Below are 25933 nucleotides of genomic sequence, written 5' to 3'. Positions count from 1 at the left end.
TGCTCCCCACTCTGTCTCTGGTGAAGCCTCTCGCCGCCCCTGAGCCTCTGGCCTGTACCCCAGTTCTGTATGAACAAATAAATAAAAATCTTTACAAAAAAAAAAAAAAAGTTTTTTTTTTTTTTAAATATCAGAGGGAGATCTCACCATTCAGAGAAAAAAGATTTATTTGGAGTAGAGTGGAAGGGTTAGCAGGGGCCATTTGGCACAGGCCTGAAGCATTAGGGGTAAATTTATGTAGAGTCAGACAAGGCCCAGATTTCAAAAGTCATGTTATTTCCATCAAGAAAAAAAAATTAAATTCTTCCCAATTAATCAAAAGTAACTATCGTCTTCATGTTGAGGAGTATGGGAATTCAGCAGCAAACGTAAAGTTTCACAAAATTGCACTGTATTGGTGATATTGAAGTTTCCATTATCACTACAATTGTGTGTTTCCCTCTTTTCTGTCAGAAATGCTAGGGAGAATAAGTGTTCAAGCTGGGCAGAAAACAGAAGGTAGGAACAGAGTGTCTGTTCTTTCTGAGTCTTCTTGGTCCCAGCCTTGCAGGGAGACACAGAGGTCCAGACCAGAAAGGGATAGCTCTAGGTGACCCCAAGTCCTCAGCCTCAGGCTTTCCCTGAGCTGTCCACCAGCATGGAGCCACTCAGTGCCAGTGGCTTCTGCTTTGTGACCCGCAGCAACTTCTGAGACACATGATGGACTCCTTTAAAGGTGCCCAACTGCCTTTGCTACCTCAGTCCTCTGTGGCGGACTCTCTTGTGACTTCTCACCCAGTCTGCATGTGGCAGGTAGTGGAGCTTGTGGGTCACAAGGACCACTGTCCTCTTATCATCCCGGAGCAGCTCAAGGATCCCAGCCTGCATCAGGTGGTCACTCAGATGGATATCCAGAGCAGAGAAGGGGTCGTCCTGGGCAGAGGGGAGAAGGTAGAAGCAAGTGTGGGGAGAGGAGTAACATGAGATGCCAATTATTATACCAATTTTGGCCTAGAGATTGACACATATTAGCTATGTGGCATGGACCACACACCTAGCCTCCAGTTGCCTCATCTTAAAATAGGACTCTGTTATCAGTTATCACTCTTAAACAGATCTTATCACATGCACTGCCTGACTCCTGAACCATCAGTGGTATCTATCTGTTGTCTCTAAAAATCTAAGATTTTTAGCATGATCATCTAGGCCTTTTACAACCTGCTCGGTCTTCCATTCCAGCCTCATTTCTTCTGTTATGCCTAAAGCCGCTACACTTTTGGTTTGCAGGGTATTTGCTAGTCTAGGCCTTTGCTGAAGCTGCTTCTTCTTGGAGTACTATTTTACCATTTGCCTGCCTGCCTGGTAAACTCCTACTCATCCTTCAGTGCCCCACCCAAGTGCTAGCTCTTCCTATGTCCTTTCCTGACCCCACATCTAGTCGTCTCTCCTCTCTGTTCCAGTGATAACCTGCACAAAGCCACACTCACTAGTTATTTGTCCACTCTTGACTGTGATACTGCCAAGAGTTGAGACCGTTTGTGCCTAGAACTCGCACAATATAGAAGCTTAATAAAAGTTTGCTGAAATAAACAAAAGAACTACTTTACTTTCCCTCTAACAAGGTTGTGTAAAGTTCCCATAGGGTCATGAATGAGCTAGTACTTTGTAAAAGGCTGTGCAGATATCACTGCATAAAGACTGTGACCCTTTCCATTATGAAGTACGTTTCATGGCGAGTGTTTGTGTGTGTCGTAGGGGGGCGAGAATAAAGCTGGGATCAGAAACTTGATTTCCTCCTTCCAACTTCCTGTCCAAATAGCTTTCCCCCATCCTTCTGTTTAATGGATTCATTCTTTAAGGTCTCATCCTCCAGGAAGCCCACCCTGATTACTCTAGTCCATCTCCTTGTCTCCCCAGACAAGATTCCTCATAGTCCGTGCCACACAATGTGGCTTCAACTAGGCTGACTATGAGTGTGGATCTTCTCTTTCCCCAGTCCAGAGCTGGGTTTTAGAATTCTTCAGTGTCAACACAGGCCACAGAACTTGGCATGAAGCAGGGCAAGGAGAGCTAATGAGTTTGTTCTCATATGTGATTACCAGGGTTTACCTGGAGGGCTACATTAGGGTTCTGAAGTTGAGTTAGGTTTTCACAGGAAAGAATTCTGTGACCAATGAGCAATGTCTGCTCTGGGACCAGAATGAGAAGCAGCGGCACATATCCCTAGAGTTGCCATTTTAAAAATGGGGCTAACTTAGTGCCGAGGGGTTGAGGTTGCCCTATAGGGAGGAGGCTACTTCAGAGTCCAGTGTGAAGTTCACACTGGGTCACTAGCATCCTCCTGGACTCAGTTTCCCAGTCAATAAGATGAGTAGGCAATATCTTGGACATGGGAGGTTTGTTACCGGACGGTGAAGTTACTGGGTGATGGTGTGTGTGTGCCTGCAGTGGGCTGGGGGCAGCCAGAGGTGAAGAAGGTGCTGCTGGTGCACTTACCAAGAAGACAACGTTGGTGTTCTGGTAGAGAGCTCGGGCAACACTGATTCGCTGACGCTGACCACCAGATAGGTTGATGCCCTGTTACCAGAGGGGAGGAAATGGCACGCCCATTGCCCTTCAGCACAGACTGCCTTGGTCCCTACTCAGTTGTGAATTCTTTGGCATAGAAGACTGACTCTTCCTTCCCATTATAGAGAAGGGACCTCTATGTGTGTACTGAATTCATGTGAAAGCGGGAAAAACGAACTCCAAGTATCTGAAGTTTTATCATGAAGGTGTTAGGGACCATGTGACCAGTGAAAGCCAACAGAGAGGAGCGAGGGATTTATACCATTCATAAGGATGACAGTCATGGAGAGTCCAAAATGACTGAGTTTAGGGAGATGTAGCCCAACCGGAGAGGGAACTGAAAGAACAGAGCCCTGGGCCTAGCACAGAGCTGTGTGGCTCTCAAGATGTACTTGGGGTATGAAGGAAGGAGATGTCAGGTCTTCTCCAGCTTGGGGAGGCGCTAACCTGATTTTTGCCATGTAGTGTGCCTGACAACTGTGAAGGATAACTGGCAGGGCCTCTCTGGTGGCACAAGGGGTTAAAGCGCAGCACTATGAAGCTACAGCAGCCACTGCAGCACACATTCAATCCCTGGCCAGGGAGCTGACCCACATGGAGCAGCTCTGCTGCTGCTCCCCTCAGCAGTGTATTCCAGTCAATTCACCTGTCTGGTTCCCCACTCTGTCTCTGGTGAATCCTCTCACCTACCCTTGCCCCTCTGGCTGGTACCCCAGTTCTTGTATGCATAAATAAATTTTTATTTTATTTTTTAAAAAGATTTATTTTTTTATGTATACAGAACTGGGGTACAGACAAGAGGCTCAGGTGTGGCGAGAGACCTCATCAGAGACAGAGTGGGGAACAGAACAGGCAGATCAATGAAGCACACTGCTAAGGAGAGCAGTGGGCGGGCCAGGAGAGGTCTGCTGTGCCATGTGGTCACCTCTGGGGCAGGTGGGGATCGAACTCATGCGGAAGTGGCCCCAGCCTCTCTCAGTGCTGTGCTCTAATCCGCTGTGCCACAAAGGAGAGCCCAAAATTTTTTTTTTTTTAAAGGACAAACAGCAGCCCAGAGTTGAAGGATCCCACTGCAGGCAGCTCTTTAGCCTGTACCCTTTCATTGTCCAGGGACCTGACCTCCCCGAGAGAGAGATCTTGGGGCACATTTCCCTGCCACATGGCAGGCAGCTCATGTGACAGGTCTCCATACTGTGAGAAAACCTCTTGGAAGCTGTTACGAACCCGCTCCCCGATCTGGGTCTGGTCTCCGTGGGGCAGGATGTCGATGTCTGGCTGCAGGGAGCAGGCTTCAATGACCATCTTGTACCTGAGTGGGGAGAGGGGTGGGCACAGCTGGTCAGCCCAGCGGAGCTGAGCACTTGCAGACGGTCATTAGTCTCTGGGCAGCTGTGCCCAGGGTGAGCAATGGCTTTAATGGGCCTCGTGCTTGGGTGCAAGCAAACACCATGTGAGCTTGAAAGAGCTGAGGGCAGCACCTCACTCAGTCTTGAAGCAAGTTAAATATTTGAAGGATGGAACAGGACGGGAGCAAACATGTGCAAGCGACACGCACAGGCCCCGTGCAGTGGGAAAGACTTCAGTACTTGGGGCACTGCCAGAGAGATCACTGCTGGTCGGTTTAGGCAGTAATGATGATGGCTGGTCAAATATTTGCCCAGCCTGCTCTTCTCATCCTTTCCTGGGCAGTTCTGACCCTGGGCAGGTGCCAGTGAGCACGCATGTACTGCTCAGAGTGTACTGGTGACAAATACTTGGGTGTCGGGCAACCTTGGGATTTGAGTCTCATTTGCGCTGGCCTCGCACCAGTTATTTAACCTTTCTGAGTCTTGGTTTTTTCATCTGTAAAATGGGGATAATAATAGCATCTGTCTACTGAGACTGTTGTGAGCCTTAAAGGAAATCGCGAGTACAAAGAGCTTGACAGTGCTCCTGGCACGTTGCAAGAGCTCGGTTGATCCTAGTGGTTATTATTATCACTGGAGGGAAAATAGTGCGCGAGATGTGGAGTTGGGGTAGGGAATTGAAAACGGAGAAGCAAGGAGAGCTGCGCCAGTCTTCTCACCAGCCTCACCTGCCCCTCCCCATCCCCGCCCTCCCTCCCCTGCCCTCCGCCCAGGAGCTGCACTGCCAGGATGCCAGGCACATCTGGACCTTTTCCAGGTGGACCATATGGAATTGGCTGGAATCCAGACAAGTGGCCTGGAGAGCAGGATGACTGTGGGTAGGTGATCAATGGACTGCAGCTTGCTGGGGCTTGGGGGCTGGGCAGGGCTGATGAATGCTTCCTGGGACCAATTTCTTCCCTCCCCCAACTAGCGTCCCTCTAAGAGGCTTTTACCGTTGTTTGTTGAAGGGACTCTCGAAGGTGATGTTCTCCTCCACAGTTGCATTTAGCAGCCACGGTTTCTGAGAAGCATAAGCTACCGGGCCTCTCTTCCTGAAAAAAGCCGTGGGAGGAGGAAGGCACCTCAGGGACTCACTCACGGAGGCAGCTGTCAAGCTGATGGCTTAGGCTGAGCAAGGGGGTGGGGGCCGTGCCAACATGGGGAGGTACAGTTGGTAGAAATTTGCTTCGTGTGGTTCATGGTGGCCTTTCCTTCCTCCTGGACCCACGGCAGGCTTGGGTGCACTGTCTTACCTGATTGGGTTCTCAGCCTCTCCCTGCCCTGCACCCAGCCTGCCCCAGCTCTGTAGTCTAAGCCCCTGTTGAGTTTCCAGCCAGGGAGGAGCCCAAAGTGAGACTACCAAGTAAGCACGTGACCCCTCATTTCCTCTTTCCTTCTTTAGCCCTCAAACCACTTGACTTTATAGCAGGTAACTCTCCAAGTGGAACTTTGTAAGAGTGGAACCAAGGAAACCACAATTACTGTGTTTTTGAAGACCAAAAATAAATAAATAAATAAAAGGAAAGATGAACAGAGAAAAATGGTCTGTGGAAGGGAGCAGCAGCTTGATGTAGAACTGGCCGCGGCTGCCAAACCATAGGAAGGAGCATGGCAGGGCTGGGATCTGGGACTGTCCTCCAGGCTCTGCTGTTCCCGGGCCTTGGGGTCCCTGTGAGGGCAGGTGTTCTCGGGACACAGTACCTGACATCCGAGTCGGCCACCGGCTCCCGCTCTGGGCTGCAGCAGGGAAGGAAAGACATGCCTTCAGGGCTCACACAGGTGGACAGAGTTCTCCACAGATACTCCGAGCTCCCTCCAACCCCACAAGTGTGTCTGTCTGACCCTGAGACAAAGTCTGCAGCTACAGCTAAGGCTGCAGCCATAAATCAGGGGAGTCCTCACTGCTTGTCCCCTTGCAGTGTCTGGAGCACATAGCGATCTGAGGAACTGGTTAAAAGGGAGAACAGGGGAAAGGCACCATGGGTGTGGGCTCCTGGGGAAAAAGTTCCTGCATCACAGAAGCATGAGGGCCAGTCTCTGCAGTAGGGGCTTACATGCACAAGCCAAGACTGAGGCCCAACTCGGCGGCACTGGCTGGGGCGGGACCTCTCTGGCCCGTCAGGCCAGGCTGTCATGGAGCTTGTAGTGTGTGGGTGGACGCCTATAACCAATGGAACTGGGGACACTGAGAAGGCTCCAGACTCCAGACATGATCTACAGCCCCACGGGCCCTGTCAAAAGACAGCCGTGGAATCTTGGGGGACTGCCAGGGTAGACATGGTCAGCTGCAGTGTCCACGTGCCCTGGGCTGCCCCAAACTGCTCCAGTGTCAGATATTCTCTCTTGTTGTTCCCACCCACACATTCACGTGTCACATACACAAGGCTTGATTTTTGGCTCAAGAACTATAGTCATAATAGCTAGGCAGGCTGGACCTGTCATCACACCCCGGCACTTGGGGACAAGGTGGGAGAAAGGGCAGAAGGCTATACGGGGCAGTGAAAGCTCTCTGTTGGAGAGTGAAGGTCAGAGGCTTAAACTTAGTTACAAAGTTGAGTCAATCTACCCAGTCCTAAGGCCATATCACTTCCAGCGCATCCCCACTGTTCTTGGGTGAGGAAAGGTTAGGGAAGGCTTTAAGTTTCTCAGAGTCTCAATCTCTTTTCCTTGGGATTTTTAGAGCTGTACAATGACCGTAAGGCAACACAACCAGGGTAACCCTGGTGTCACAGGGTTAAAGTCTCAGTGCTAGCAAGCTATCACCAGTCAGCACAGCAGAATTTCAATCACTGGCCCATGTGCTGACCCAAATGGCACAGCAGACCTCTCCTGTCTCACCCACTGCTCCCCTCAGCAGTGTACTTCAGTAGATCTGCCTTTTCTGCTTCCCACTCTGTCTCTGGTGAATCCTATCTACCCCTGCACCTCTGGCCTACACACCAGTTCTTATATTCATATACATATATGAATATATTTATTTAAAAAATAAAATAAATAAAGCAACACAATCAACTTTTCTGTTTGGCCTGTTTTCATATATATTTTTTCTAATTTGTCATCTCCCTGTCACATTTATTTCTCAATTTAGTGGTTTTATTATATCCACACCCACCACCATGATCTGATTTCTTAACATTTCATCACCCCCCAAAGAAACCCTGTACCTATAGCAGCCTCTTCCCATTCTCCAGTCTTTGGCTGCTACTAGTCAGCTTTCTGACTATCCACCAAGGGAGTGGCACAAAAGAGACACCGGATCTCTGTTTATGCCCTAAGGCCCTTTAGAGGGCCACAAACCCTGTGATGTCCAAGTTTTTTCTCTTCCCAAGCACCTGATGTTGCCCTTGTTGAGAATGCATGCCTTATAAGGCCGCGTGTGTCTGAAATTATGTAGGCTGCACACCCCAGAATCTACATTCAGCATGCCTGTCCCCACCTGTTCCCCTTCACTTGTGGGGACCCATTGCCAACCCAGTTCCAAGGCCGTACCTGGAGTCCTCTCCTGGCTCGCTGTCAGGAAGGCTGCTGGGGCACAGAAGGGAGAGAATGACACCAATTACTTCCCACTCCACCGCCTTTCTCTCCATCCCACTGGGGCTTTGGGGAAAAGCAATCCCAACTCCCTTCCATCCCCAACTTTCTCCAATTTCCCCCTCAGGCTTCCTTGGGACAGAAAGTATGTCCCTCTCACAGCACCTGGGTGGGTACCCTCCAAACAGCAAGGACTTAACCAAGTTCCTGGCACTGCCTCAGAACAATGAGGAGGGGGGTTTGCTGGACATCAAGACTGTTTCATGGTTTGGGAACTGAAGCTCAGAGAGACAAAGTGACTTTCCCAAGGTCATAGTCATTTCTTACACTGTTTTCAGACTGGGATTAGGACACAGGAGATGGGTTTTAAGTAAGAAAATTGCAAATGCACTAAAAAATAAATAAAAATATCAGCATGCACTCTGTGAGGTCACAATGTACACTTTTTGGTGAAATTTTCCCTCTGTCTATCATTCCATCAATGCTGTGGATTGCGATGTGAAATTCATTTTATACTGTGGATTATAGAAATTTTTGGAAGACACTTAATAAGATATGTATTCTGATCTTACTTTAAAAATACTAAAGTCACTTAACATTTGTTGAGCTTCTAGCAACACTGATAAGCACTGTAAGATATAAGTGCCATCTCTTTAAAAGCTCAAAATAACCGTAGGAAGTCTTAGTTTGATTGTTCCCACTTTACCAACAAAAAAGTGAGGCACAGAGAGGCTATGTAACTTGCCCAAAGTCACACAGGCGGCAAGAAGCAAAGAAAATAGGTTTGCCTGAACCCCAGTGTTTCATGCATGTAATGTCCATGCTATATTACTTCATTGTGACTACCTACACCATAAACCTGATAAAAGCCTTCTTGTCAGGAAAACCAGGGTGGACAGAAACAGAGATGGGAAGAGCTCTAATGAAATTCCTGTGTATTCCCTGCTGAGGCCCAGAAGTGAATGGAGATCCTGATGGATAAATAATCACCAGCCCCTCTGATCCTGTTCTCTAATCGTGTAGCTCTCATTTCATGCTTTCAATTCAAACTAACCTCCACAGAGTGCTGTAGTGGATGAACAAGCTGGTAACATGAGACAGATAAAAAACCCCCAAAGCTTTCAAATTCCAACTCTGTAGCCACAGCTCAGATAAACTTATCTCTGGAGCCTTCCTGCCCTGCCTGCTTCCAGAGTTGCCCCAGTGGTTATTTATATGCAGGAAGGTGTATCGGTGGTTTCCCTGAGGACTCAGCACACAATGAGATCTCTTGGTCTTAACTCAGTTTGCAAACTGTCTGGGCAGCTCAATTAGCCCTTATAATGGAAAACTCTCCTTTCTAATCAGCTGTTGCATAAGCCTTTTATGTCCAGTGGGATTATAAGGGAGGAAAAACATCTTTTTCAGCCCCCATAGTACTTAGTATGCCAGCTGGGTAATAAATGGAGGGAGCTAACTAACATATTAATCATCCGAGAAGAAGGAAGGCAGGGCTCTTGCTCTCACTGCAAGTCGGTCTCGTGTCAGGCATTGTGTGAAGTTGTCCTCACCACTTTACACTCACAACAACCCCATAAAGAGGTCTTAGTATTCCCATTTTACAGACAAGGAAACTGAGGCTCAGAGTTTACAAAACGTGACCACTGTTTCAGAGCTAGGAAGATGGAAAGCTGGGGCATGAGTCTCAGTCATCTTTTCCTCTTTCCAGCATAGCTCTAGCCTCCCAAGGCTTCATGTATATGTTTTAATCTGAAACATAAAGAATGGTGCACAAGACAAATGCTCCCTCGTACTGATTTCTGGGGTCTTAAGTGAATGTTGGGGCATTTCATTGCTCCTTGACCTGCACATTTGAGACAAACACTGAGCTCAAAGAAACATCCCCCCATTCTCCAACTCCACGATCTTTCCTCCAGCCAACTAGAAGTGGGGGCACTCAGTCAAGGCACAGAGCTCACCCTCAGTGGGTTCAAGGTCTGACCGAGTGAACCAGTCAGAAACAGAGGTCAAGAAGTTAGAGGGCCAACAGGAAAGTAGGAGCAAAAGAGCACTGTAGAAATTCCGAGGAGAGGCCAGCACCAACAGCCGTGCAGCTCATAGAGAAAACACAGGCAGTTTCTGGGTGATGGGTTACTAGGTGGCTTTTATCTTCTTTATATGACAGTATCTTTTCTAATTTGTGTACATTCTTTTGAATCAGAGAAAAATCTAATTTTTAAAAGTGGTTTGGAGGAAGATATTTTGAGAAAGTGAGGAAAGACTCAGCTGAGCGAAACCTTGAAAGGGATGATTAAAATGGTGGAGGTGGAGGAAGGGAATTATTCTGGGGCGGAGGTGGGGAGGGAATTCCAGGTTAGAAGAGGAGGCAGCACATTAGGGAAAGCAATATGGCTAAGTGGTAAGAATATGGATGCTAAAGTTTGATTCCCAGGGGCTTCTCTGTTCACTGGGTGTAAAATCTTCAGCCAATTTCTCTATTTAGGGGTCCTCCTCTCCTTAGGGGGTCCTCTCTCTCCTTATCTATAAAATTGGGTGATGGTACAGATCTCACAGTGACACTAGGAGGGTTATTATAGATACAGCTCATAGACAGTGGGAGGGAAGAAGGTGGGGTTGGAGAACTGGGGAGAGTCATCCTGCTAGTTCACTGCTTCATACCAAAGGTGTAGGCAGGGAAGGAACTGAATGATCTCAACTCATTTAAGGCCTGAGAAATATGGGAAAAGGGAAAATGTGGAAACTGAGGTCAGAAAAGGAAGTTGGGACACAGATTTCCACAGTTTGTTCATCCTGCCACACCTAGATGCAGCACTGACCTGAGTTGTTACTTTTCACCCACTGTGCCCTTGCCAATGGATATCATTGAAGCCTTATGCCAAATCTTTGAGAGGAAAGGACTTTTTTCAGGTTCAGATAAGCACAGAGAGATGATTCATTCTGCCCAAAGTCACACAGCAACAGTGGCAGAATCTATAGCCAGAGACCATCCAGTTGCTCAGCCTGGCTTGTCTCCTCCACACAGTACAGTACCCCTTCTCTAGTCTGCCTGCCACCCTACTCCACTTGCTTTCTCCAGGATATCTGGGGTACTCTTGAGCTCTCACCCCAATTGGCCAAAGGCTCCAGGGAGAGTTATGGACAGATCAGGCCACATGACAGTCCTCAGAAGATTTTATTGGGGAGGTAGGGGATCAGGAATCAACTTTGACACTAAAAATGTTCTGAGGCAGGCCCAGAGCAAGCAGGGCCCAGGCCTGCAGAATGGGCACAGAAATAACAGTCTGTGTGTACAGGTCTTTGCATGTGAAGGCGGCAGACATAGAGCACGCCAGTGAGGCCCATCTGCAGTTCCTCATCAGGACATGGACTATCCTTCTCATCCCAGTGCTTTTCTGGGGTCCCACTTCCTGCTGGCTCCCTGGAAACCTTCGGGGACATGCAAAACCATTCTACTGTAGACATTAATGGCTCCATTCTATATTTCCAGGGAGAGAATTTCTTATCTAAGTGTATCTGCTAATATTGACTTTTCATCAAAATGTTTTCCTCCTAAAAGTTGAGAGTTTACAAATTCCCAGGTTGACAGTATATTGAAGCAGACAGCCAGGCAGCGTGGGGGAGGGAGTGTGTGTGACTGATATGGAGTGAAAGTTTGGGCGCAGCACTGTTCTCCCTGACCTGAGCTGGCTGGTTGACAGGCTCTTTCAGGGCTGTGGCAATAAGTCTGCAGCCCCTAGTGCAGGAACTTCACCCGACAAGCTCTCCACACCCATCTAAGGATGCTGTCTCCTGCCTGCATCCTCCCAGGCTTGGGGAACAACCTGAGGACAGGCTCTTTTCACTTGGACTTTCAGAGTGGCTCACAAAACACACACCCTGCTCTGGGGCCTGGGACACAATGGGATACTCCAGTCTCCAGCCCTGTCCCCAAGGACCTCAACATCATGGAGAGGCAGACAGATGCATGTACAGGCAAGCACAGTACAGGCAAGTTCAGAGATGGTGTGGTTCTGACCACTGGAGTAAAGCAGGTATCGCAATAAGACGAGTCACATGAAGTTTTTGTTTTCTGGCACATAGAAAAGCTGTATTTATACCACTGTAGTCTACTAGCTGTGAAAGGACATGATCTCTACAAAGAAGATGTTCACATGCGCACATGGCATTGGAAACATGGTGCCAACAGAGTTGCTCAACACAGGGTTGACATGCACCTTTAAATGGATAAAATCCGCAGTGCAGATTTTACTGGGAAGTGCAATAAAGTGAAGTACAATATAGCGAGATATGCCTGTACACCTCATCAGGCAGCAGTAGGGTGCCAAGTGGTGAAAAGGTGGGTGGCGGAATGCTGGGCTAGGGGAACAGCCTTGACAAAGATGTGGAAGGAGAGAGACGTAAAGACACATTCCTAACGACAGTCTCTTGGTGGGCGTGAGTTGTTGCCGGTTGATTCATTTAGCAAAGGCACTGGGGATGCAGAGGGACAAATAAGAGAGGGTCCCTGTTCCTGGGAGCTCACTACAGTCTCTTGGGAGACAGGCTGCAGTGTGACTGAAGAGCAATAGGGGGATTTTGTCCTTGGCACAGAAATACACTGTTGAAGAATATTTACAATAATAGTGATAGAGCACTTAGCACATGTTAGGTTAAGACCCATATCAACCCATGGGTAATAGAGGAAAACTGACTAATTACAAAAGGCTATAGAATTTCCCAAAGCACAGAGCACAGGCTTGAACCCAAGTAGTCTGACTCCAGAGCTTTCTGTCATATAGCTCAGTTGTACATTGAGGGATAAACAAACAAACCAACTGATCTCCCCAGAGCATTGTTCATTCTGGGCCTCCTAATAACCTCTTTCTGTTCTATGCCTCCTGGAGCTCTTTTTGACTGTCTGGTCCCAGGCCTTTGGTCTTGGCTGAATGAAAAACATTCTCTCCTCACCCTTGTCTCTGGCCGCAGACAGGAGGGGCCACAGGTCAAATCCTCTTTTGCTCTTGGCTCACTATGCAAGAATATAACCCCCTCAGCAGACCTGGGATCCAGTGTCTGAGGCACCAAGACAGGCTACACAGTATGAATTCCTGTTAGTAATGGAGGGGAGGCTTCAACCTACAGTTCCCACCCTAACTCAATGCCCAGGGCAGGTGGGTCTGTGTGCAGAGTTGTGTGCATGTCCAGGAGTTTGAGAGACCCATAGGAGATGAATCCAACTGAGTAGACTGTCCAAAGTCTTCCTTCTCTAGCTATTATAGTGAGCTAACTGGTCCCATCCCTGCAGTCTCTCTCTCATCCTTTATTGCCAAGTTGATTCTTCTGCAACCTTCAGGTTAAAAATTATTTGCTGGGCCTGGTACATAAGGGTGTTTGACCTAAGCCCAGTCCACTTCTTCAGTCTCCACAACCATGCTCCAGGTACCAGACTATGTGCTTTCACATGAGTGTCCCAGGGATGGCTGCAAGCTTGCTGGGTCTCACTAGGCTTGGGAGGGAAGCTGCCCTGTGGAGGAGGGTGAAGTGGATCCTGGAGAAATGGGAACCTTTTCAGTACTACTACCCCGAACCCCAGAGACAGGAGCTAGGACCCCAACTGCCTGGTGAGGAGAGGGAGAGCTGAAGGACAAGCTATGAGCATTCTTGCCAGGGGCTCTGCTGAGGTGGAGAGGTGTGTCACAATTGTAGGGGGTACTGGAGTTTGCACTGTCAGGATGGTCATTGTCGCACAGAAGTTCATGCATTGAGCACCTCCATGCAAAGCCTGCTTTTGCCATTTAAGAGCTGGGTGGCTTTGGGCAACGTGCTTCACCTCAGTTTCCTCATCTGTTAAGTGGGGGTAGTAGTAATACCTACCTCATCGAGTTTGCTGAAGACTGACTGAAACAATGGAATAAGTAAAAGTGTCTGGCCTCCCAGTGCCTGGCATGAAGGAGACACTCAGTGTTAGCTTCCCTGGAGAGGTCCCTGTGTCCCCCAGGCTGGGGCAGAGGTTTCTGAAGAGAGCGGAGGCTGCAATAGATTCTGAGGGTTGGCACAGCTTGATGCAGGGTGGGACTAAGATCCTGCCAAGTAAAGCAGCTGTTGCTGAAGAGGACAGGGAAAGGTACTGGTGCTGCCATGAGGGCACCTGAAAGTGAGGGAGGAGGAAGGAGGTGAACAAAGTGGGGCCAAGGAACTCAGCTCAGCATTGCGTTTGACCCATGTCGAGTGAGACACAGACAAGAGCGTCCATGGCAACCCCAGTCTCTGGGTTCTACCATCCTGTCCAGAAAAGGCCTTCCCTGAGAGCAGGCTCCGATCCAGCCTGCCCTCCACATTGAATGTGGAGATTAATTTCTGGAATTAGGACTGTGGGACCCAGTCCACGGCACTGGCCAGACTTAAAGGAAAGAACTCAGGCTTGGGTCCTGTTCCATAGGCTGGTCAGTAAGTCACCCAACCTTACTGAGCCCCAGTACCTACTTCTGTGAGATGGTGTGATAACACTTAGTGGGAGCCCGTGGGAGACATCCGAGAGATGTTTACAATATGTTTAGCATGGCGGGTGTGCAAACAGTGTTGGTTGTTTTCTTCAGTTCAGTGCTCTGGGGGGTCCCGTCTTCCTGTCACAGACAGGCATTTGTCAGTCAGTGGGCAAGGGGTCTTCACTGCTCTGAGGGGCAGTTAGCTCAATGGACTGGCAAAAAGACCTCAATCTCACTGGGCTTTCCCTGCTGGAGAAATCCCCAGTACGAAAAGGGATGAGAGGCAGAAACTCCTCCACCCCCAAACATACCACATTCCCCAATGGGATTAATGCCCCAGAGATGGAAGTTATAGGAAACTGAAGGGCTCATCTGCCAGGCCACAGCCCCACTGAGAAGCGAAATTTGCCATCTGTGGGATGCAGCGCTCAGGCAGCATTTTGGTAAAGCAGGAAATAAGGATATGTGCCGACTCTGGCCCCAGGTCTTTCTGCTCAATTCTGCACTCAGGCTCATGAAAAACCTGACATCTTGAGTGATAATTTCCCCCCCCCCCCCAAGATATGATTGTTTGGGAAAGCTTGTCCATTGGCTGCACTGGTTGCAAAGTTTACTCCCGAGCCACCACTGGGACCCTCCCTCAGGTTCCTGTTTGGTTCCGCTGCTGTGAAGCTCCATGCCGGGTTTAGGCTGCCTGCAAAGCTTTCTCTGCCAGGTTCCTGAACACCTTTTACATCGCCTTCATTTCCTGGCTTTCCTTTTCTGCATTTTGAAAAAGCTCCCATTTAGATGTATCTTTTATCAACCAGCTTCAAGCGCTTTTTAGAAGTAGGTGGACATAAATAATAGATTCACAGTGGACTCAGCCTGGGGTTCTGACTCTTTAATTACGATGGTGATCTTTGCCTAGAAACCCACGTTTGTCTGAGCTGTCACTGGCTCCTCTAAACACCCACTGAATGGTCTGTGTTAGCTTTGCTGAGGACCACGCCGGAAACCCACGTCTGTGCTGCAGTTTCCCATCCCAGGAGGCGACTGAGCGAGCATGGGATTTGAGTCAAACAGAATCGGGTTCGAATTCCAGCTCTGCCATTTATTAGCTGATGGATTAGGGCAGAGTTCAACCCTCACTGAAAATGGGAATTATGAACGGTGATTACACCTTGCTGGCTGTCTCAGAATGAAATAATAGAACATCGAAGACCTAGCCAACGCCTAGCACATAGTAACATAGTAAGGGCTTAAGGAATACCAACAGTGACGACGAAAATAAGAACTGACTGCATGGATTGTGGGCTCACTGAACACACTGTGGCTACTCGATAAATGCAGGATCATCCCCACCTGAGGATGGTTGCCTACCTGTCCATTGTCTCTTTCCACTAACCGAGTTCAAGGTCTCATTTGTTACCTGTTCCAGAAGACAGCTCCTGAGATCTTCTGCATCTCCCCCAGGGTGGCTAGGAGGAGTGAGGACTTGCCGCAGCCCACCTGTCCCACAATCATGGTCAGCTGGCCTGCAGGGAAGGAGGGGGGTACGGGAGAGCAGGGGGCTGAGAAGGAAGTCTGAACAACCAGCCAGCCAGATGCACCCAATCCTGAGGCCACCACTTGCTTTCTTCTACTTGGAATCCCCAGGGAGTCCCCACCCCCACAAAATTGGTCTTTTTACCCTTCCCCACCCTGGGAAAGCTCCATTCTCCTGGCTCCCCAGAAGGGCCTCCCAGGTCCTCTTTCACCACTGATATCCTGCCTTTTACTACACATTGGCTTCTTTCTTTGCATGTGCTCCAGTGTAAATTCAGCTCCTCGTGGTCCCGGTGAAGGCCACCCTGGGTCCCACCTCCACCCAACCTTCATGCTTTACTCATGCTGCTGCCTCTGCTAGAATGACCACCTGCTTGGAGGACCAGAACTGACCTCTTCCATAACGCCTCCCCCCCGGCCACTCAGGTCCGCTCTTTTTGTGATGGTCCTATTTGTGCTGCAACAGAGCACAAATAGGACCAGAGCACAAATAGCTCGATGTTAAGGCCCTGCTGTCTTGCCTTTCCTTGCTGCTGAGACCCGCCCTAACACAGGGAGACCTCCTGGATGAAGCCCACTCCCTCTCTAGTGTTCCTACCCACAGCACCCCCAGGGTAGGGCATGGGGAGGGGGCACTCCAGACTTTAAGGGGACAACCCCCAGAGCATGGTGGGGATTGAGCTGAACCGTACCTCGGGGGATATGAATGGTGATGTTGGACAGTGTGGGGATTCCATCAGGGGTCCATGTGAAGAAGCCTCCAATGATCTTCATTGGTGACACCCCACAGCCCAGAAGAGGATAGAAACAGGTTCTCAGTATGAATAATCTCTTGCTTCTAGTTCCCCATAAAAGCCAAAATCTATATACATTTCCAGGGCATGGCAGTTGGAAAATGACTCTCCTGGCAACCCATTCAGGAGAGAAGACAGTGCCTCTAACTTGTGAAGAGAGAGGCACGGCCCCTGGTCTCAAGACAGTACGGGCAGGCAGGAGGCCTCACGGCCTCTCAGACAGAGGACTTAGTGCACGGGGCCCTGGCTCTTGAGGTGCAGAGGTCCCTCCTGCAGTCGGTGGCCAAGTATGGGGTGTGGGGTTGAGGACTCACCTGAACACAGCAGTTGTCAGGATCCCCATCTGCACTGGGGGCCAGACTCAGCAGGGGGCCCATGAGGCCCTGACAATCTTCCCGGGCAGGATGCTTTCGGTTCACAACCTTAAGGGGCTAGGGACAGTTAGAAGGAGATGAGGGCCCAGGGGGCTGGGAGCTGTGCAGGGAAGGGAGCCCCGCTTCCTGTGAGGAAAGACTGAGGCAGGCCACAACAGGGTCTAAGTTGTAGGCATTAGAGAAAAATGCTGCGGTTGGCCTGAGCACTTACCACAGCCTGGTACTTGCTGGCTTGGCCCTGGGGTACAGGCTCCCGAGGTGCACACTGCTCTTCTCGGATCTCTGCACTGGACAGGAATTCGCTCAACTTTTGCACGCTGCGGAGGAAGCACAGAGATACCCCTCACCCCTGCCAGGGGCAGAGGGGAGGGGAGAGGGTGGAGGTGAGGCCTGAGACAACAGCTCTGAGAAGGTCCTGACGTCCCAAGATGCAGCCCTCTCAAAGCTTACATTGGAAGGGGACAACAGAGGGCTTCCTGTATGGGGGAAGCAACCCTGATATTACCAGGGTTCATCGGGGAATAACTCATCAGCTGGAGCAAGTTAGAGTCTGGATTAGGCTAGCTGCAGGCAACTGAACGTTGACGTTGACCCAGACTAACCAGTGTTAACATTAAGTGATGTTGAGTTGCATCAGTTACTGTTAGAGAGCAAGTTGTTTAGTGTTAAGATTAGTTAAGATTTGGATTAATTACATTATTAACAATAGCTAGTATTTATTTTTGAGCATGTATTATTATTACTATATGCCAGGCACTGTATTAAATGCTTTTATAGACATATCATTTAATCCTGACTATATCATTCTTCTAGGGGAGGTGTGAGGGAATTGCATGTCCAGTTTACAGAGAAATCTATTATCTCTTTCCCAGCCTCTTCACCCCCCCAGAGGAGGTGTAGAAGCTTTATTCTGTGTATCACTCTCCCCTCCCCCACCAGAAGCAGACTTCCAACCTCCTCAGACAACATCCTCCCCTCGACCCCCCAACACACACACACACACACACACACACACACACACACACACACACACACACACACACACACTTTCCCTCTCAGTCCCAGCCCCAGCACTCTCTCAATAGTCTGTGGTCTGTGGCTGGGCTGGGAAGGGTGGAGCTGACCTCAGGGTAAACATTCAATCTTGTCTTACTCCCATCTTTGGGCCCAGAATCTGATCTGCCTCTCTAAAACGGCCTCAGCTACCCTCCTATCAGTAAATTTAGGTATGTTTGCAAATGGGAACGTCTCTGAATAAGGCAAGGGATTCCCGAGTGTAGCATCCTTGAATCTGTGGTTTCTACACAGAATCATAGGACTGAGGTGGGGCTGGGGCTGAGGTGGTATTGAGGAGAAAGTGGTTCTTAAAAGTCACTATGACTTGGCCAATATAACTGAAACAACCCAACTGACCCCAGAAATGGGAGCTAACTAATTTCCCACCGGCTACTTTCTACTCAAATTCTCCTTTGGTCATAATTATGTCCCTTCCATCCTTGAAACCCTGCCAGAGCTTCCTTGTATGATTTTCTCCTTCCATCAGCTATTTTATTCAGACAGCTACTCCTTCCTGAAGGTTGCCTAGGACCTCATGAGACAGGGATGCTGTTTTCCTTAAGGTTGGAGGGGCTTCGGTTCAGAAGCTCTCCCCAGAGGCAGGGCAGCTCCTTGCTTCAAAGGAGCGTTCAGAAGTCCAAGCAGATGCCCCACTCCAGCTAAGGCATTTTCCAGCCTCAGTCTGCTACCATCAGGTTTTCCTTCCTGGGAAGGAGGTGCCTCCGGGAGGATGGTAGAGTCATTTCCCCTGAGTGAGAGCCTGGGGGAGGCAAGGGCCCCAGACCTGTGGACCAACTGGGGATGGGACATGCAGGCATTTGGGGGAATCTGCTTCACCGACCGGGGTCACGAGGCTCTGGGACCCGTGGTAAGAACAGGAGATATTCAGCCTGTGGAAGATGAAGATTCAGTGGCTACCTTCTGAAATCTGAGGGGCTGTCAGCTGGGGTGAGGATAGTGCTCACAGTGAGTGGTTCTGAAGGGTGAGATTAGACCAATGGGCAGAATTTATGAGAGTCTGCCAATTTGGGCTACGCCAAATCTTTTTGCAAAGTTATCTTGGAGATGACTTTGACATCCCTCTCCTTGGAAGTATGGAAGCATTTGGCTAGTCCTTTCTCAGGGATGGTATGGAGGGATGGCACATATGGCCTGTGTTCCTCTGAGCAATCACTACCAGCTTCAGCGAGGCCCAGAAGAATGGGGAGGTGTGTCCTGGGCCAAACCACCATGGCCCCACAGCAGCAGCAGCAGCAGAGCAAGCCAGGGGATGATCTGCTCCCCTCCCCAACTCCCCTCACAGATCCTTCTCTCACCTGACTAGAGCTTTCACTGTCGACCGGACCACACTGGACAGCAGGAACAGTGGTGTGACCAGGATGTGGAAGAGGGAAAGGGAGGCAAAGGCCACAGAGGGCGAGAAGTCAGTTCCTTTGAAGAAGCTGACGTGGCCCACGAAGGTCTGTGGACAAAGGGGAGGAAACAAGAGGACTGGAACAGGGGGCCCAAGGGAACCTTTCAGGGAGACACCCTCTTTATCCTCACAGTCATCTCATGGAAATGTCTCCAGTAAATTCAGACTTCCCAGCTAGAACACGGGCAGCTCCCTACTTTCCCACCCCGTCCTGACCGGGAATGCCCCGGGAGAAGCCCTCACGCTGGTCTGGCGCCTCAGATGGCAGCCTCAGCCTGGGAAATGTGAACATGGTCATCCCAAAACCGCCCCTCAGAGCCACTACCTGCCCGGCGCAGTGACCCAGAGTTCTCCAAGAGGCAGGCCAAGAACCAGCCCAATAAATCATGTCGGAAATGAAGTGAATTCCCAAGCCTGCTTGGAGGCTATGAACTCACCACAGTGCAGGGACGCTAGTCCCAGGGGAAATAAATGCATCTTTTTAAAGAACTGCGGCCATCACAGAAGCCGAGGAGAGGAGCCCCGAGTGGGCTGTAGGCTGGAGGGGTCTAGGCCTCTCTCAAGGGGGACCTGCTTGCTGTGCCCTGAGTTACACACACAGCCTCAGTAAAAATGGCTTTAGGAAAACCACCATTGTAATTTTTAATGACCTTGTGGCCAGACTCTTAAATGTTGAAAAGCACGTTACAAAACTGCACACGCAGTCCAATCCTATTTTTGTAAAAATGTCATATCATGCGCCTTAAAAAAGACTGGAAAGAAATGCATAAAAGATGTTGCCAGTGGATTATGGGTGATTTAAATTCTCCTTGAACTTTCCCTTCTGAATTTCCCAACATTTGTAGAATAAACACTTTTTTTTTTGCATTTATAATGAAAAGGTTTGGTAGTTATATTGAAAAGGAAACTTAATTTTTTCTAAAGACTAAACCTGAGGTTTTCCAGCCTGGGAGGCAGAGGCCCTGCCGGCCTGGAGTGAGGGAGGGACAGGCTCCCTATCGAGACTTTGAACCCCTTTCTCTATTTTCAGCCTTGCTGCTGAGCTGCCTCTGAAGGTCCTGAGCAGAATGGCTAAACCCAGGAGCTCTTCACTTCAGACACCCTCCCCAGCACCCCACCCGGAGATAAAGAAAGGCCCCACTTACGATGAGGACTGCTGCAATGGGGATGGCCGTGTTCATGAAAACTGCGGAGGAAGCACAAGTTTAGTGGCGGGAACAGACAGCTGCCCCCGAAGTCACTGTGTTGGTTGGAGGCAGCACAACCAGTGGCGTCCTCTCCTAGTCTACGGGGCGGAGTGGGTGAGGTAGACACAGAACACCAGCCTGGTGGCAGCTCTGGCTCCCTGCTTCCCTTGGGACTCTTGTTTCCAAGTCTTAAATGTTTAATAAAAGGCAGCCATGCTCTTATTTGGACCCCTGTGAGCAGTGTGCAGAACCCCCTGAGAAAGTGGTGGAGGCGGAATTGCAGAGTTGGCTGGCTGTGATCAACTGTGAGATCTGCAACTGTGAGATGAGGAAACTTCCCAGTCTTCCATGGCTCTTGGAGAAGATTTCAAACTCATTCACACTGTTAAATTAAGGCAATTTAAAATAGGTCTCCCTCATCACTAAAGCTGAGGGCCACAACCAGGCTAGAGGTGGGTGCTGACTTGTAAGAGATCCCCTCCTTCCAGTGTTGCCCCTCGACCCTTCACAGGGATCCCAGGGGGCAAAGAGTGGGACTAGAGTCAGGTGGTACAGCCCCTATTACTCACAAGCTGTATAGCCTTAGACAGTCATTTACCTTCCCTGTGCCTGCATTTCCACTGATTTTATAAACTTGTACGTCCTCACACAACTTGGCTCTCTCCAAGGTGGGAAAAGATAACGAAGGAACAGTCTCCCTGTGAACCCTCCATTTTGCCTGAATATCACACCACATGAGCCACGAACTTGGCCCCGATGCTGAGATCGCTGCTTTCCAACCCAAGTGACGAGGATGCCTGAGAGAGCCGTGACCCCGGCACTGTGCTCTCCCAGAAACAACAGCCCTTCCAGAGCAAGCAGGGGCCATCCTGGCTGCCACCTTCCCAGCTCATGTTCCTGCCTGCCAGCAACCTCTTCCAGACCAGTCTAGTAAAAGTCTGACTCTCTAACTGGCCAAATTGAAGCAGAGAGAACTGGGAGCCGGAGACCAGTCTACCATGTGGCCTTGTCTAATGAATGGCAAATAACGTCTTCAACAATGAAGTTCCAGTGGTCGACGCCACTTCAAGAAGCTGATTGGCCATTACTCCAAGAATTCTGTGCCAGTGAATACATCCTGAGTGTACGTAGATGTGGACCCCCAAACAGGTGGGAGAACATGGTCTCTGCCCTCAAGGGGCTCCCAGTCTGAGAGGACCTGTTCCCATTCGATGGGGAGACAGGGAACATGTCCCCTTTGGGAATTCCTAGTCCGATGGAGGAGACATGACCCATGCCATCGGAGAACTCTTGGTCTTCCAGGAGTTACTGCTGGAACCCTTGGTGTGCTGTTAATCTCTGACCGTAAGGCTTCCCATCAACACCGTTGTCATACACAATGGTGCTTTATCCAGCAACATCACGAAGTGATGATGACAACATAACCTCCAGGTACCCACCACGATGCCTTAGAGTATTTGGCAGGGACCAGTATAAACACTGTTGTTTTTCCTACAGGATAAAGAGCCAATATCTGGGACACAGCCAATAGCCACATGATTCTAATTACCAGGGTTCCCCCCAACCCCTCCAGGGCAAGTTATTGCAGGTGGCTCCCTCAGGACCGAGTCTTTCCTTCAGTTCATTACTTGCCCACCTCCATCAATTACCAGACTTGGGTTCAAATCAGAGAAAGCAATGAAGACCCCTCCCTCAAACTGGGGGGCTCAAGTCCCAGCTAAGGAATCTGCTAGGAGTTAGAGTGTAAATTGGTCCATACTCTCTCGGAAAGCAATCTTGTGCTTTGGAGCTGGGGTCACATAGTAGTTCAGACCTTCAGATACTGTAATCCCTCTCCTGGGAATTTCTCTTGAATAATCACTCAAGAGCAGCACAAAGCCCTGAGCAAAATGGTGTTAGCTGCAGCACGATCTGTCGCAGCAAAACAAAACCACAACCACAGCAATAAGCCACCGAAACGAAATAAACTGGAAACACTGAACAAAAGAGACAGTTTTAGTAAATGTGGCACGTCAACTCTGGGGAGATGATGCCCCCAAAACGTGTGATCACTGACACTGTGTTCAACTGGATGTTCTCGCTGGTTTGATTTTTTAAAGTTGCATTTTTTTTCCTGCTTTATTGTCCTTATTTTTGTGCTGCCTGCACTCTTTTGAGGAATGAGACAGGCTATAAATAAATTAAAAAATGAGCATTCCAAAGCTGATGCAGCAACATAGAGCATGCTTATAATTAATTTCTACCCTGTTCTGGCTGTTGTACAGAGATATTAAAGCATGAAAATATAATTTTTCATTTCCTCATCTTGTGCTAGAAGGACAGCCTTTGTGCAGGTGGGGGGGGTGAGGGTGGAAGAGCTTTGAGTCCCCTTTGGGGGGGGTGAGTGGGTTGGAAAGTCAAAATACATTGTGTGTAGTTTTTTTTTTTTTAAAGCTTAATTTTCTCTTTAAAGATTTATTTATTTCTGCATACAGAAATGGGGTACAAGCCAGAGGTGCAGGGGCAGTGAGAGGATTTACCAGAGAACAGGTCTGCAGAATAGGCAGACAGACAAAGTACACTGCTGAGGGGGAGCAGCAGGTGGGCCAGGAGAGGTCTGCCGTGCCATGTGGATCACTCCCCAGCTGGGGATCGAACTCACACCGAAGCGGCTGCGACTTGCTTGCAGTGCTGTGTCCTTACCCATTGTGCCACCAGGGAGGGCCCCATTGTGTGTAGTTCTAAGGGCATCCCTGAAGATCACCCTCTGGATCTTGGGGTAAAGATGTCTGGGTGTGGGGGTGTCAGCATCAGAGAGGAGGCCTGGGAGTGCTACAGGTCTGGCCCCTCTCTGAACTCAGCCGATATTCCTCTGCCCTAGTCAAATTGGGGTGGAGACGGAGGACACCCAAGCACCCCAGCTACGTGGGTCAAAGACTTGAGGCCCCCATTTTCCTGAACCACATCAGGCCCCTAGGACGTTCAAGGTGGTGGAGAGGTGGGAAGTGTGACCAAGAATAGATTTCTCTCCAACTTTGGCAAGGGGTGGGCTGACTCACTTTGGTTTCATCTAGGGGAAAAAAAAGTAGAACGTGACAGTGCTCACACACTGAATGTTAGGGAGCAAGAAATACTGTTAAGTAACACTAGGGAAGGCAGACAATTACAAACTGGTGCATGAGAGTGGTGCCCTTCTGAAAAGGTAGCTGCAGAGGGAGGCCTGAAAGGCCATCTGCGGGAGGTGGAGGCCTCGCTGCAATGGGGTAGGCTGGCCTCGGCACAGCTACGGCTCACGAAAGGGCTCCCGCCAGTCTATGAGAGAGAGCTCCAGGCTCTTTAGTGCCCCACAGCCTTTGAGTTATTCATTCAAAAATTATTTTTTCATAACCTTCCCCCGACGGTCCCCCGCAAACCCTCAAACAAACAACATATCAACCGAGTCCAAAGCAGAACTCAGATCCTGCTTTGCCAGGGAATGCTGCTGGCCTGGTGGGTGCCAGCCCAGCACCAAAATACCAGAAACTTTTCATTTCCAAGGCATTGATAAATATTCCAAAGTCTTGATTTCAGGGAGGCCTAGCCAACACTTTGTGCTCTGCTTAACTTCAGCTTTGTGCCCCGAAGGGCCAGGAGAAGGGCTGAGGCTCATATCCTGGCTCTAATTGCAGGCTCATCTGCAGGAGTTAAAATGGATTTTGAAGGGCACAGGGCTATTTCCCATTCAGTCCGGTGGTCAATCCAAAGGCAGCAGAGGAATAAGCAAAGCGGGCTAATGGTGTGCCCACCCCTGGCAGGGAGGGCGCAGCAGGAGCTCCACTCTCATTTTTTCCTGCTTGAATTGCTGAACCCCCCCTGTTCTCCCTCAGCCACTTCCCTGCCCCAAAAGGCCAGGCTATGCCTTAGCAACTACGGTGCTGCACCAGCTGGCGGAAGAAAGGACTGATACTGAAGAAGTTAAAAGAAACTAGAGGATGGGCGACCTCATCTATAGGTCACCTTGACCCCCAACACTGGCTGTTCTGAGTCCAGCCTCCCACCCAGGAGGAAAGAATCTAAAGATCTGTAAAGAAAAGTCAGTCCTGGATTGTGGAGCAAGAAGGTGCTGGGTGGCCCATGAATGGGGTTCGCCAACACCATCTGGCTTGCCCCCCTCCTCCATCCATGATAGAGCTGGGTTTTGGGGTTTAGTTTTGTTTTTCAGGACATGATATGAGGCCAGTCACATGCATCCAAGGAAAGCCCATCTGACTGGCTCAGATCCAAATGGGAAAAGGACACTGGAAGACACAGCAAACACCTCTTTGCTTAATTTAAACTCCTTCAACGGCTCCCCTGCCTCAGAAGAGCACCCAAGGGCCTGTGCACAGCATGAAAGGTGCCTGTGATCTGGTCACCAAACTATGCTCCAGTCTTGAGCACATCACCATCCTTCTCACACCCGGGCCTTTGTGCCTGGCTTGTCTGCCCCATCATCAGCCAGCGCATGCCACCTGTCAGACCCTTGCCACAGGCTTCACCTCTAACACCCACCACCCTTCAAACAGGTTGGGTACAACTCTTACTGGGGTTTAGGACACCCTTTCTGCTCCTGTCACTCATGACATAGTTACATGTGGGTCTTCCCTGCTGGGCTGTGGGCAACCTGTGGTCAGGGAAATACTTTCTAATGTCTACATCCCCCATGCCTAGTGCAGGGCCTGGCACATAGTAGGTGCCCAGTAAATAGGTGATAAATTAATGCATGAAAGAAAGAAAGGTGGCTGAGCCTTTGAAGTGAAGACCACAAAACAGAAAGCAGGGCATTTGGAGTTGACCCCACGAGTCTAACCTCGGCACAGCTACATCTCACGAAGAGGCTCCCACCAGGCTATGAGAGTGAGCCCCAGGCCTGCCACCTCTTGGAAGCCCAGGTCTTCGGTAGAGTCTGGCACACACAGAAGGCTCTGGAATGGATGCACAGAAAGGACAGAACCAACGGGCAGCACCTGGGTGGGGGGACTGGCAGGACCTAGGCTACCTTTACACCTGTGCAAGGCTTGTCCTCAAATACATGGCCAGGCAGGACACTTAGACTGATGCTACTTCTGTAAGGTTGGGACTGAGCTGATCTCTAGGGGATACACAGCTCCTGTTTCCTCTCCTACTTCCTGGAATTCAGCCCGCGTCTCCTCTTGCTAGAAGCTCGGTGAGCTCTTAGCCCACCTGGGCTTCCTTCTTCTCTGGTCTCTGCCATTTATTGGCTCAGAACTTCAGAGGCTTTACACCTCATAGGGCCTTGGTCTGCTCTGCTGCACAAGGACCTAACAGAGCTAAGACTCAGAGTTGTTACAAGGACGAAGTGTTGGGCCTGCAGAGAGCAGCCAGCACAGAGCAGGTCCACAGAGTTTAGTGTTTCCTATACTATGGACGTTGGTTCTCACTTCTCAGCAGAGTATAAACTGCTTGAGAATGGGGAGCGCGTTTGATTCTATCTGGAATCTTTCCCAGTGCTTAGCACAGGGCCAGGCACACAGAGGTGGTTTATTCAATAGTCACTAATTCATTCTTTGGTTCTGGGTTTTGATGGTGGGGAAACTGTATCTATTTCCTTTCAACACCCTGCCCTGCCCTGCCCTGCACCAGCTCAGGGCTCCACACAGCACTCTCAAGGAGGCTGTCAGCAGAGAGGAGAT

The 25933-nt window shown here is 49.7% G+C and overlaps 1 protein-coding gene across 8 annotated transcripts in view; it reads right to left on the bottom strand.

Moving 5' to 3' along the window:
- The window catches only part of ABCC8 (ATP-binding cassette, sub-family C (CFTR/MRP), member 8), an 83545-nt gene that overhangs the window by 17373 nt on the left and 40239 nt on the right, over positions 1-25933 (bottom strand). For 5 of the 8 annotated variants that reach the window (XM_012725564.1, XM_012725558.1, XM_012725563.1 and 2 more), the window contains 12 exons: positions 20241-20281; positions 18998-19143; positions 16837-16942; positions 16566-16682; positions 16150-16225; positions 15342-15447; positions 7425-7460; positions 5637-5672; positions 4889-4987; positions 3772-3856; positions 2476-2556; positions 775-912 (listed from right to left, as the gene is read on the bottom strand). In XM_012725564.1, coding sequence (XP_012581018.1) covers positions 775-912; positions 2476-2556; positions 3772-3856; positions 4889-4987; positions 5637-5672; positions 7425-7460; positions 15342-15447; positions 16150-16225; positions 16566-16682; positions 16837-16942; positions 18998-19143; positions 20241-20281 — 1067 coding nt within the window. The remainder of the gene's footprint in view (positions 1-774; positions 913-2475; positions 2557-3771; positions 3857-4888; positions 4988-5636; positions 5673-7424; positions 7461-15341; positions 15448-16149; positions 16226-16565; positions 16683-16836; positions 16943-18997; positions 19144-20240; positions 20282-25933) is intronic. The other 3 variants (XM_012725565.1, XM_012725559.1, XM_012725561.1) reach the window with 2 other exon arrangements.

Source organism: Condylura cristata, unplaced genomic scaffold (genome assembly GCF_000260355.1).
Source record: "Condylura cristata isolate star-nosed mole 26May11 unplaced genomic scaffold, ConCri1.0 scaffold00015, whole genome shotgun sequence".
In the NCBI taxonomy this organism is placed as follows: domain Eukaryota; kingdom Metazoa; phylum Chordata; class Mammalia; order Eulipotyphla; family Talpidae; genus Condylura; species Condylura cristata.
This window is presented reverse-complemented; position numbering and strand designations above follow the sequence as displayed.